At 50.5% G+C, this 13437-nt stretch overlaps 1 protein-coding gene across 1 annotated transcript in view; it reads left to right on the forward strand.

Moving 5' to 3' along the window:
- The window catches only part of dnah5 (dynein, axonemal, heavy chain 5), a 531647-nt gene that overhangs the window by 477333 nt on the left and 40877 nt on the right, over nucleotides 1-13437 (forward strand). Inside the window, exon 72 of the mRNA XM_078539077.1 lies at nucleotides 5568-5787. Coding sequence (XP_078395203.1) covers nucleotides 5568-5787 — 220 coding nt within the window. The remainder of the gene's footprint in view (nucleotides 1-5567; nucleotides 5788-13437) is intronic.

Below are 13437 nucleotides of genomic sequence, written 5' to 3' on the forward strand. Positions count from 1 at the left end.
TTATCGACACATTCTTTATCTTTGGATAGCATCCTCATTATTCAAAGTAACCTGTTAAATTACACTGCACTTTGCATCTCAAGATTGTCCCAAATTCAAATTACAGTGCTTTTGGAATGCAGATTTCCTTTAATATTTAATTAATCTCTTCAAAAGAAACCCCTTTTTATCCATTGGAACCACCTAGACCATGTGTTTATGTCTTTTGGTTTTCCTAGAATCCTTCTGAATTTCAAGTAATTTTTTTCCTCAGAATTTTAGAATACCAACTAGTATGTATGAATCCCAAATCAGGCTGGAAGCTGGTGATGAGGGTTATTCCCTACTAGTCTGCAAGGGGGTGGTACAAGGGTTGGTTCATCTCCAACAAAGGCAAGTCCTGTTTATCTTTACACTACCTTCAAATTGCAATTTTTGGCAGAAATCTCAACTCAAACCTGCTACTCAAAACTTTGGAATGTTTGAGTATACTTTTCCTTTAATCCAATATGAGGCTTTCGACTCTAAAGTGCTCAACTACACACACAAAAGACAATTTAGGGACAAAAACACATTAAAGCTCACATACAAATGCTTCCTTGCACACAAACAAACACATATATAAAGGTATGTATTTATATTGCTATAATATTGAACTTAGCTCTAAACGAAGCTTCAAGTAGCAATGGGGGGAATAAAGGGATCTTGGAGGCTCCACCTATAGGGACAAACTGGCTGAAGCTCACACTGCTGATGCCTGTCACTTGCTCATTAATCCCCTAGGGGCACCCCCTTTCTTTCTCCTCAGCACAAACAGCGCTTGAAACTTAGATCAATTCCTTTTTAAGTTACAAAAATCAGTAGGGGATATTTCAGGTCCCCTGCTGCTGCAACCCGAGATGCCTCTGTATTAATTTAGTTTGTTGCAGATACAGACTCAGAATGAGTACTGTAGCTTAGTCAGTTTTATCTTTACTCCTTGGAGCGTAACGGTGGGTCACTCGGCTGCCACCCTTGTTGTTTCATTTTGTTCATCAGCTTTTATGCTTCCTGGCGAGGTGAAGGGATATGGTTCCTTCACCTCCCCATTCTGCAGTGAACTCGAGTTCATCCTTCTCAGTCATACTCACATTCACACGTTAAACAGGGATGCACAGTTCCCCCGAGACACTCCGTCTCCACGAGGCTCACTCGCCTCAACTTAAGACCTTAAATAGGACCCCCCAGTTCCCCCGAGACACACCGTCTCCAACAACAGGGACCCACAGTTCCCCCGAGACACACCGTCTCCAACAACAGGGACCCACAGTTCCCCCGAGACACACCGTCTCCAACAACAGGGACCCCACAGTTCCCCCGAGACACACCGTCTCCAACAACAGGGACCCACAGTTCCCCCGAAACACACCGTCTCCAACAACAGGGACCCACAGTTCCCCCGAGACACACCGTCTCCAACAACAGGGACCCCCCCAGTTCCCCCGAGACACACTGTCTCCAACAACAGGGACCCCCAGTTCCCCCGAGACACACTGTCTCCAACAACAGGGACCCACAGTTCCCCCGAGACACACCGTCTCCAACAGGGACCCACAGTTCCCCCGAGACACACCGTCTCCAACAGGGACCCACAGTTCCCCCGAGACACACCGTCTCCAACAACAGAGACCCACAGTTCCCCCGAGACACACCGTCTCCAACAGGGACCCACAGTTCCCCCGAGACACACCGTCTCCAACAACAGGGACCCCCCCAGTTCCCCCGAGACACACCGTCTCCAACAACAGGGACCCACAGTTCCCCCGAGACACACCGTCTCCAACAACAAGGACCCACGGTTCCCCCGAGACACACCGTCTCCAACAACAGGGACCCACAGTTCCCCCGAGACACACCGTCTCCAACAACAGGGACCCACAGTTCCCCCGAGACACGCCGTCTCCAACAACAGAGACCCACAGTTCCCCCGAGACACACTGTCTCCAACAACAGGGACCCCCCAGTTCCCCCGAGACACACCGTCTCCAACAACAGGGACCCACAGTTCCCCCGAGACACACCGTCTCCAACAACAGGGACCCCCCCAGTTCCCCCGAGACACACAGTCTCCAACAACAGAGACCCCCCAGTTCCCCCGAGACACACTGTCTCCAACAACAGGGACCCCCCCAGTTCCCCCGAGACACACAGTCTCCAACAACAGAGACCCCCCCAGTTCCCCCGAGACACACTGTCTCCAACAACAGAGACCCCCCAGTTCCCCCGAGACACACCGTCTCCAACAACAGGGACCCCCCAGTTCCCCCGAGACACACTGTCTCCAACAACAGAGACCCACAGTTCCCCCGAGACACACCATCTCCAACAGGGACCCACAGTTCCCCCGAGACACACTGTCTCCAACAACAGAGACCCACAGTTCCCCCGAGACACACCGTCTCCAACAGAGACCCCCAGTTCCCCCGAGACACACCGTCTCCAACAACAGAGACCCACAGTTCTCCCAAGACACACCGTCTCCAACAGGGACCCACAGTTCCCCCAAGACACACCGTCTCCAACAGGGACCCACAGTTCCTCCGAGACACACTGTCTCCAACAACAGAGACCCACAGTTCTCCCGAGACACACCGTCTCCAACAGGGACCCACAGTTCCCCCAAGGCACACCGTCTCCAACAACAGGGACCCCCCCAGTTCCCCCGAGACACACAGTCTCCAACAACAGAGACCCCCCAGTTCCCCCGAGACACACTGTCTCCAACAGGGACCCCCAGTTCCCCCGAGACACACCGTCTCCAACAACAGGGACCCACAGTTCCCCCGAGACACACCGTCTCCAACAGGGACCCACAGTTCCCCCGAAACACACCGTCTCCAACAACAGAGACCCACAGTTCTCCCGAGACACACCGTCTCCAACAGGGACCCACAGTTCCCCCGAGACACACCGTCTCCAACAACAGGCACCCCCCCAGTTCCCCCGAGACACACAGTCTCCAACAACAGAGACCCCCCAGTTCCCCCGAGACACACTGTCTCCAACAGGGACCCCCAGTTCCCCCGAGACACACCGTCTCCAACAACAGGGACCCACAGTTCCCCCGAGACACACCGTCTCCAACAGGGACCCACAGTTCCCCCGAGACACACCGTCTCCAACAACAGAGACCCACAGTTCCCCCGAGACACACCGTCTCCAACAACAGGGACCCACAGTTCCCCCGAGACACACCGTCTCCAGCAACAGAGACCCACAGTTCCCCCGAGACACACCGTCTCCAACAGGGACCCACAGTTCCCCCGAGACACACCGTCTCCAACAGGGACCCACAGTTCCCCCGAGACACACCGTCTCCAACAGGCACCCACAGTGCCCCCGAGACACACCGTTTCCAACAACAGGGACCTTCCTCCGCGCGCCCAGCTGTCCACCTGAGTCTCCCTGGCCGAAATGTTCGGATCCGCCCTATTAGACCTCCGTTCTAGTCTGACTTGAACAACTGGAGAGTATCTTTCAAAAAGAAAATACTCACCTGATCATTGTTCCACCTTCACAGAGGTCCAGGCAAATCCTGCCGACTACGCCATTTGAAGAGGGTATTCCCTCCAATCCTGCAACTACCACACGGGCCAGTTGAAGAGGAGAAATTATAATCCCCGACCACATAGCGACCAGAGAGACTCAGGCTTCCTTTTACCGGTTTTATTCAAGCATATGCAAGGGAGCCGCAATCATTCCTAAGAATGAAGACCCAGCTCCCTGATTGATTACATTTCATTACTTTTGTAGTTTTTCTTATCACAATACATTTGAGTACATTTGAATATATCCAATCAGTAACCTACACATAGGTACCATGTTAAAACTATCCTATTGAGTACATAAACATGTGATTTTGCTAACCAATTATTCTAAAGGGTGTATACATAATTATATTATCCAATCAAAATTAAAACACATACGCAAAGACCTTAGTTCTCACAACTCAAGACTGCCTGTGTTTCATCAAAGACCTCTCTTGTCTTTGTATGTCCTCCCATATCTAAGCTAAGCCATCTGCCCTGTCCCTAACTGAGAGAGGAGTATATCTAAACTAACTTTATGTTATGTTTTATCTCCAGTCCAGCTCTCAAGGCTTCAACGCACCATTGTACCACTTGAATAGTTCTGCCTGTGCTTAGATATTAACTCATCTCTTGAAACTTTGTAAATCACACAAAACTCAAAGCCCCTTTGTGTGCAATGTCCATCTGCTTACCCTCAGCTGTCAATAGGTTTAGCATCCATGGCTGCTTAGAGATTTTAAGTATGTTTAGCAAATTCTTAGTGTGTGATTCTTTTTTATTTTTAAAATATATATATATATTTAATTTCCCCCTAACATACCAACTTGGTGATTCTTCAAAAAGTTCAATTGAATTGGTGAAACACAATCGTCTTTTAGGGAAGCCATGCTGGAATATCCCTGATATGGACTTTTCTGTGTAAGTGGATATATAGTGCAGTTTAATGATTACCTCGAATATCTCACTTATTACTGACATCAAGTTAATGGGCTTTTGGACCTGGTTCTGTCTTATTTCTATGTTTTAAAGTTGGAACTATGTTAGTCTCCTTCAAGTCCATGGGAACAGTAACATAGTAACAAAAGAGAGAATGGTAGCACACTGGTTATGTTACGAGATTAGGAATCCAGAGGCCTGGGCTAATCATCCAGAGACATGAGTTCAAGAACCATAATTTAAATTCAGTTAACTAAATAAATCTGTATTAAGAAAGCTATTATCTACAGTGGTGACCATGTAATTACCAGATCATTTTAAATTCGCTTTATTAAGTATTAAGAACATTAGGTTCATTCATGTTCTTTAGGGAAGGTAGCCTGTTGTCCTTAGCTGCTCTGGCTTACATGTGATTCCAGGCTCTCAGCAATATAGCTGACTCTTAACTAATCTCTGAACTGGCCCAGCAAACCACTCAGTTAAGGTCTATTACAGATGGGCAATAAATGCTGGCCTTACCAGCTATGCCCACATCCTGTGAATGATTTATCTTTTAAAAAGCATCCAATTCCATTGAGTTATTAAAGATTAAGTACTCACACAGTGCCTCTCCCAACTTCCGAAGGGCCCGTGGGTGGGTATCAACTGGGCTTGCCATACAGTCTAATTTAAGGTTCCTTTTTCTTTCCTCAATAACATCCTCATCTATTTTAATATTAACAGTGTTGTTGTTAATAGCGCCATAATGCTGTCAGTTGAGCATCTTCTTCGAGAGTCAACTAATGCAAAGTACTCACTAAGTATTTTGCTACGTCCTGAGAATCCTTCCTAACCTCTCGTTGCACATCTTTCAATGGCCCGATACTGGTCCTGTGACTTTTCATGTAGTTGTAAAAGCTTATTTTGCTGCTAAAGTTGTCCATGATCCTCTTTTCCATCAAACCTTTAACTGATCTCTGAACAGCCTCAGTTCTTTTTAACTATTCATGGTACTTAATGTTTGTTTTGCTGTGTATTACGTACTTTCAGTTGTATATTTTTTCCTGATAGCAGATACTTAATCATTGATTCTCTCTTTGTTAGGGAGGTTGGGCTTTGCTGCAGAATTGTCACTTAGGTCTCGATTTCTTGGATGAATTAATGGACATCATTACGGAAACAGAAAATATCCACGAGACTTTCCGTCTGTGGATGACAACTGAGGTTCATAAGTTTTTCCCTATTGCACTTCTCCAGATGTCAGTCAAGTTCACCAATGAGCCTCCACAAGGCCTGCGGGCAGGTTTAAGAAGGACCTACTGTGGTAAGCCAGCAATATTGGTAGGTGTGCATGGATGCCGTCAACACCTTTGAATATGAACTTGAACATACCAAGGCTAAATTTGGCAATGTAGCACCTATTTTTGTCCCTTTCGAGACATAAGGGATGTGAGTATTGGCTTGCCAATTATGGAAAAATAGTAGGGAAATGCAATTCGGTGGTTAGCTCGTGCTGTGAATTAAAACAAGTGCAACAAACTAACTGGCACCCCCTCTTTGCTGTAATATTCTATATTTCCAAAGTTCCTACTGGAGTTTAGGCAAAATCCTAGCAGATCTCCAGATCAAGGCTGGAAAATGGATTAGAGCTCTATTCTGCCAGGATTCTACTTCATATTTCACAAAGAAACATTTTCTAGGAGAGGAGGCCACCAGTGGATATTCTGCCTCTCCTCCAATATCAAGTGAGTAAATCTGAAGGTGGTGGGGCGGGTGCAGGGGGTCCCTGGGCTTTCTCAGGAGTTACACCCTTATAAGGTTGAGAGCTGATGTGAATCCTGATGAAACTAAAACAGGTTCAAAACCTTAACAAGCAAAATAATTACTGGTAATTCCTTAAGCTTTAAAAGGGTCTAATGCTTTTTAACTTTTGGCCCTTCAGATGGCCATCGGCACACCCTGGTAAAGCAGATTTTCACCCAGCCAATGCAGATAACTCCATCCCCATGATTTGGGAAGCAGCCCAAGTAATCAGGCAGGGGTGCACTTATGGCCACCCTACTGCACTTTTGCTAGCAGAGTGAGCCAATTTGGAATTGTGACTCCAAGCTTCTACTTTTCAATCCCACCACGTAAACCTCAGGCCAAACTCTCTAGGCAAGCTTCCCAAATTCTAATAGCTAATTCAAATCATAAAGTTCGATGGAGCCAGAGGCCAGCAGCTCTCTATTACTCGTCAGCGCCACCGGGAGCAGTGGCAGCTGTCAGCATTGCACAATGCATATGCCAGAACCCTGTGATTGCTGAGGGACCCTAGGCCAAGGGTGAGCAAGGGTGGGATGGGGATCCCGGGGTAAGGGTCATGGAATTGTGGGGGAAGCATGGGGGTCAGAAGTAAGGGCTTTCAGAGACCACCCTTTTCTGATGCTGGGCTCCTTGATCAGGCACTGAATGCAGTCTAATAACAAGAGACCCACCCAGGAGGTCATTGGTAAAGCCAAAAGGGTTTGCTGGGCGGACTTCAGGAGGCATGGAAAAGCCATGCAACTCCTATTTAATCCCTGAGCCACCACTGAATTACAATGGGCTCAGGGATAATGGGTGTCAATCCACTCATTAATGAGCCTAATCAATATTTCGCCTGTGGCAACCGGGACTTTCGGTTGGAATCGTCCCAGATTTACACTAAGTGCGGCGGTGGGCAGGTAAAACGATGTTTTGCCGGCCGCGATGGCAAGTTTTCATGCCGTATTGTCCCAAACCCGCCTCATTATTTATGCACTCTTGGGAAACATGCCGTTTCCATGGCGGGTGGGTTCTCATTTGCCCGCCACCACCCCGTCGCTGCATCACGCCGAGCGCTATATTTAAAGTACAGTCGCATGCACCACATCTCACTGCTATCAGCCCACGGCTGTTGCAGGGAAGATGTCCGCAAAAGACAAGAAAAATGCAGCCCCCAGGTTTAACGTTGCGTCACTGGAACGCCTTTTGGATGCCGTGGAGGCCCGACAGGATGTGCTCTACCCCTGCTCTGACTGCAGGATGGACAGTGGCATGACCAACCAGGCTTGGGAGGCAGTGGCACCGGTGGGCAGTGCCAAAGCCCTTCAAAAGAGGACAGCCACCCAGTGCCGCAAGAGGATGAATGATCTCCGTCCCACCAGGCTAAGTCACTCTTCTCATCACTCTCAACTCTCTCACTCACAAACCCATCACACATCCACAGGGATCTCATTCACTGCCAGTTCAAGGGACAGCACCATTCACTCTCTCACACTCACCATCATTGTCCTCATCCCGTTCATCAGACCATTCACCACCCACACGTGCCAGGCATACTTACCTGGCCTGGCAGGCACACTGTTTACACTGTCTCCATTTTATTCAAGCAGAACAAGCTGGCACACAACAAGAGGGAGAGGTTGCAGACCGGTGGCGGAATGCCTGAAATCAAGGTCCTCACGGACTTTGAAAACAGAGCCACCCAGCTGGCTGGTGAAGATCTGGGTTGGTCCTGTGCTGACGGTGAGGTCAGCGATGCTCAACCAAGTGAGGGTCCAGCAGTGCAACATCCATCAGACATCTGTGCTATGCGTGATGTGTCCTGTTTCACAGGCCACTGCCATGCACAAATTATCTCCCCTTGGTTCCGCAGCCACATCTGCCAAACAGCCGTCAGAATCCAAGACCCAGGGCCTCCAATCAAGCCCCGAAAAAACCTCTGAAGAGGAATCTGAAGGCACCCTCCTTGAAGTCCCATCACAGCGCTCACCCGCACCCTCCACCAAGCGCAGACACACACCTCGGTGGGACCTAGCTTTAGAATAGCCTCGGGATCACAATCTGGTGAGCACATCACACTGTCTGATCCACAGCAGGTGGCGACAGGGACTTCCCAGGTGTCCGGCACTCAGAGGACTGCTGAAGGCCAGAAATTTGTTGAGTCCGAGTCAGATGATGAGCCTCTGGACTCGGTCATGTCACAGTTGCTGGCGCTGCAAACGCAAGCTCGGGAACATCAGGAAGGGATGTTCACTGCATTCCTCAGATTGCAAGGCACGATAGAGGAGTCCATCCACCTTCAGGCTGAGATGATAGTGCTGACATGCCAACACACCGAGGTCAACACTGGTTGGATGGCAGCCGCCATGGAGACCTTGGTTCAGGGCACGACTCCATCACTGATGCCATAGTTGGCCTCCAACAGTGTGTAGACGAGAGGGGTGCCAGGAAGCTCGCCCTCACTCCAGCTTTACCCCTTCTCCTCAAGGAGACAGCCTGTGGCCCTCGGGCACCCATAGGGAGGAGGATCAACAAGTGTACCCCAGGGGCCATCCATCCAGTTGAGTCCAGGAGTACCCGGCCCATCCTAATCCTATCTTCCTGTGACCCTCAGCCACTCCAGCTCCACAGGCCGAGGAGGGTGCCACTGCCACACTGCAGGACCCCAAAAGCAGACCAGGGCCCTCCAAGTCTCAGCCCTCCAGAGGACGCCCGCCAAGATCATCATAGACAGGGCTTTGCAGTCAGCAGGCTGCCTCCACCTCCACTGTGGATGTCCGGGGAGCACCAAGACGTAGTGACAGGGTTAGGAAAGTTAAGAAAAATTAGTTACACAGCCTGGGCATGGGTGTTACCCACTTGTACATAATGTTCACTATTGTCAATAAACTCTGAGCAATGTCCCCCTGCCTATGACTTCTTGTTCTGATGGTCAGTGTTCCTGTCACTCAGATGTGAAATCTTTCTGCACAAGATAAAGTCAGGTGTCTCAGTCCAGGACGTCTTCCCTGTGTTTTGTGCAGCCTTCGGACCAAAGTGATGGTCCGGCCTCTCACTCCCTGGACATATTACTGATGCCTGCACCTCGACGGTGCTTGTCATTGCTGCCAGAGTGTAGTGGGCAGGCGTCACAAAGTTCCATCATTCTCTCTGTGTGCTCTCAGCACCTTTAAGGTGGGGCTGGCCCCCATCTCTTCAGTATCTGTGACCAGTGATGCTGTGCTTCTGAAGGGGTCAGGTGCTGAAGGTGGACAAAGGATTAGATGCTTTTAAAGATTCATGGCTGTGTCTCTACGATATGACCCTGATCAAGCGTGCTGCCCTCGGCCAGACAGGAGTCAGACATTCTCAGAGGCTGTGTGAAGATCTGTGGAGTGTTCTCGCTGCATGTCATCATCATCCTCCTACAATCAAGTGACTATTAGGGCCTCCACTGCATCTTCATCATAGGAGCATTATCACAAAGAGTATGCCTGCTGCCATAAGCCAGACTGGAGTCAAACATTCACGGGTGCAATGTGAGGATCTATGAGGTCTCCACACTGCATGTTGTCATCATCGTCCACAAATCTAGCAGCTATGAGGGCCTCCCAAGCATGCTTGCCTTGTCCAGACAGAGTGAGGGCCTCATCCACGCCATTGTCGTCTTCCAGGACCTCCTTACCCTCATCCCCCGTCAGCGCTCTCCTCATCTAAGGAGACTTCCAGCTCCTCCTTCTCCTCCTCCATTTCCTCTCCCTGTTGCAGCGCCGGGTTGTAAAAGGCGCAGCAGACAATGATGATGCATGACACCCTCTGTGGACTATATTGCAGGGCTCCACCAGACCAGCCCAGGCACTGGAACCTCATTTTCAGCATCCCGATGGTCTACTCTACCAAGTTGCGAGTTGCAGCATGACCCTCATTTTCCCTTCACTCTGCTGCAGTCTGAGGCCACCGCACAGGTGTCATCAGCCACATCCTCTGTGGGTAACCCTTGTCGCTGAAGAGCCATCCCTGCAGTTTCTGTGGACCCTGGAAGACGTCAGGGATCTATGACCGACTGAGGATGTAGGAGTCGTGCACACTTCCCGGAAACCATGTGCTCACCTGCAGGATGCGTTTGTGGTGGTCGCACACCAGCTGCACACTCAGCGAATGGAAGCCCTTGCGGTTGATGCAGTTGATCACACATTGGAATGGAGACCTGAGGACCACATGAGTGCAGTCAATGGCACCCTGCACCTGTGGGAAACCTGAGATCTGGGCGAATCCAATCGCTGTTGCATCCTGGCTGCCCTGATCCCAGGCGAAATGCACAAAGTTGTGTGCCCTCACAAAGATGGCATCCGTGACCTCATGGATGCACTTGTGGCTGGAGGCTTGTAAGATCCCACAGAGGTCACCTGTGAAGCTCTGAAAGGAGCCACTGGCATAGAAATTGAGCATCAGCGTCACTTTCACAGCCACTGGCAGTGGATGCCCTCCATGTCCCCATGGCGCCAAATCCTGCATTAACTGGCAGGAGTGACTGACCAGTTCCCTAGACATGTGCAGTCTTCGGCGACACTGGTTCTCGGTCATCTGCAGGAATGAAAGGTGGTGTCCATAGACCCTGTGTCTAGCTCGGCCCCAACCAGCGACTGCTCGCTGTGGCTCTTCGGCAGCGTGTGCGGGAGCCCAAGCCGTTCCTTCTTCCAGAGGGTGCTGCTCCTCCCACTGCGCAGCCAGGAGTCTCAGTCGCTTTACTCTGCGGCGTCTTCACTCTCTGTAGGCCATCAGGCATACAGCTAATTCATCAGCTTCCATGCTCCTGATGTACTCCTCCTGCAGGATGAAAGAGAGAGACATCTGGGTTAGCATGGGTGTACTAAGAACCTGTCCTGGTTAAGTGTGAAGGCCACTTAATGCACCCCGGAGAGTGCTGGCCACCACTTGGATGGCCAGAGATTAGTACGCTGCATGGCTGCCCGAAACCCCACTCCACCCGACCGATTGGCTGCAACTTTGCTCATTGGACTGCATGCTGTGCTCTCAGCTCAGGCGCAGGTATTCTCCTAACCCACACTGCAAGGCAGCACTGTTAGCTTGAACCACAGGGGAGACTGGCCCAAACTGGGATGCTGACACTGCAAGGGGCTGTGAGTGCCTCCACCAGTGACTGTACCATGGCCAGCTTTAGCAAGGAGATTGTACAATGTGTGCAGTTGTACACCTGTTCTCCAGTCCACTACAACACTCATGAGGTTGCAGTCTGTGCCGTGGTGGGGGGGTAGCAGGGGAGTGAAAATCAGTGGCACTTTGGTGCTGCTATGTTGCTTGAGTGGGCAGATAAGCTAGAAGCCCAACTCCAGTCATATCAATTGCTGTGCTTGAACTGCCTCAGTTGCAGAGGAATGGTCACTTTACATAAGGTTTCCCCAATGCATGGCTGCTTCCCTCACCCACCCTATTCCCCCACCCCGAATGCTTGTGTATTGTATTCAACTGCAAGGCAGCGCTTGCACCCCCCCTCCACAAGTCGCCTCAACGGCAGGGCTGCCCTTGCCCCCCACCTCAAGTTGCCTCAAAAGCAGGGCTGCCCTTACCCCACCCCCTACAAGTCACCTCAATCGCAAGGCAGCCCTTGACACCAACACCCCCTCCCCAACTACTGCCAAAGCGCCTCAAGCTTGAAGCCCAGCAGGCAACCGTGGTCAGTGCTGCACATCGTTGCTGTGTACTCACCTCTGAGCTCCCCTCAAAGTGTAGCCTGCCAAGTGCACGCCTTTTATATGTTGTTGTGAAACATTTCGCCGTGTTTTCCCACCAACGTGGACAGACAATCTGGAGGCAGGGGGGGACATTTTCGGTGGTCTAGACTAATAATGATATGCAGATGTATTTAAAATGATGTTTCCGACGTCCGATTGGGGGAAACGCAGTCCATCATTGGCAGGCTGAGCGGGCAATCGCGAACTGATTTCACACCGTCATGAAACCAATCGCGCCATATTGTCCATTCACGCCACTGAACACGCCCGATGCCAGTGGGTACGGAAAATCTTAGCCTTCGTGTGCACCCTCCGACTTAATTGGGGGAGGTTTTGCTGGCACTGGGAGACTGACGCAGGGTCTCTCCTGCGATTAAGTGGGCCCAGCTGCCATGGTTCCTGCTGCGACAAACTATTAGATCCTGCCCCTTGTATTAGCATTATCATGGGCAGAAAGAAGAAACAAGTGTCTGGTTAGTTCAATTGGAAACACACTCATCTCTGAGCCTGAATGCCCTGTGTTCAAGTCTCATTCCTGGGGCTGTATTTTACATGCCCCTGCTGGGTGTGTTTTCGATAGGGGTGGATGTAAAATTGGGTGGATGCCCACCCTACTACCTTCGAACCCAAATCTGAGCTCACCCCCATAATACCGGGGGTGGGCAGGAACTGAAATCAGCAGCCCTCCTGCCATATTTAAACAAATAATCAAGTGTTAATTGGGGTTGTTAACAAGCCAAATGACCACGATAAAATGCTGCCCATACCAGAAAACGGTTGGCATGAGCAGTTGGGCAAGAGTGGGCAGGCCATTCTTTAAAGAACAAATTTCAGAGAGTGGGAAGGAGGGAGTACTATCGTCGGGGGCTGCCCTTTGTGGATCAGGGGCGGCCCCCCTAAAATAGAACCCCCCCTTTTGTCCCTACCCAGTTGTGCCATTAAACTCACCACCCTTGCCCCCCTTTCTAACCTGCCTGAACCCTCCCTTCCCAAGACTTACCTGTCTCCAAGATCCATTGGGCCTTCTTCTTCTTCCTGATTACAGTCCTGGCAGTGCCAACTAATGCACTCTTGGCTGCTGGCCAATCCGATTGACCCTATTTAGCCCACCCATAGTGTATTATGGCAGTGGGGCGGGCTGACGTGGTGTGGGTTGGCTCCATGCTGATTTTACCTCCAGGGGTTGCGGGTGGGGCGTGGGGAGGGGTCAACAAGTTGCCCGCCCCCTCATAATATTCTGCCCCAGAGCTTGATTAAATGATCAAATAGCAGGGCGGGGGGCGGGGGTTGGGGTATGTTGGGGTCTCCACGCTTATGGTGCTCACAAGAGTGGAAAACATGGTGTGTGGGGTGACTGAATTAGGCAGGACGCTAAATTATGATTTCCTGATGGCGGTTGAGATGCAGAGATTGTGGCATGTCGAGCCTCACGCTGTCCTGTGATGGGTTCGTACTTG

The sequence above is a fragment of the Cetorhinus maximus genome, chromosome 3 (assembly GCF_964194155.1).
Source record: "Cetorhinus maximus chromosome 3, sCetMax3.hap1.1, whole genome shotgun sequence".
NCBI classification, from domain to species: domain Eukaryota; kingdom Metazoa; phylum Chordata; class Chondrichthyes; order Lamniformes; family Cetorhinidae; genus Cetorhinus; species Cetorhinus maximus.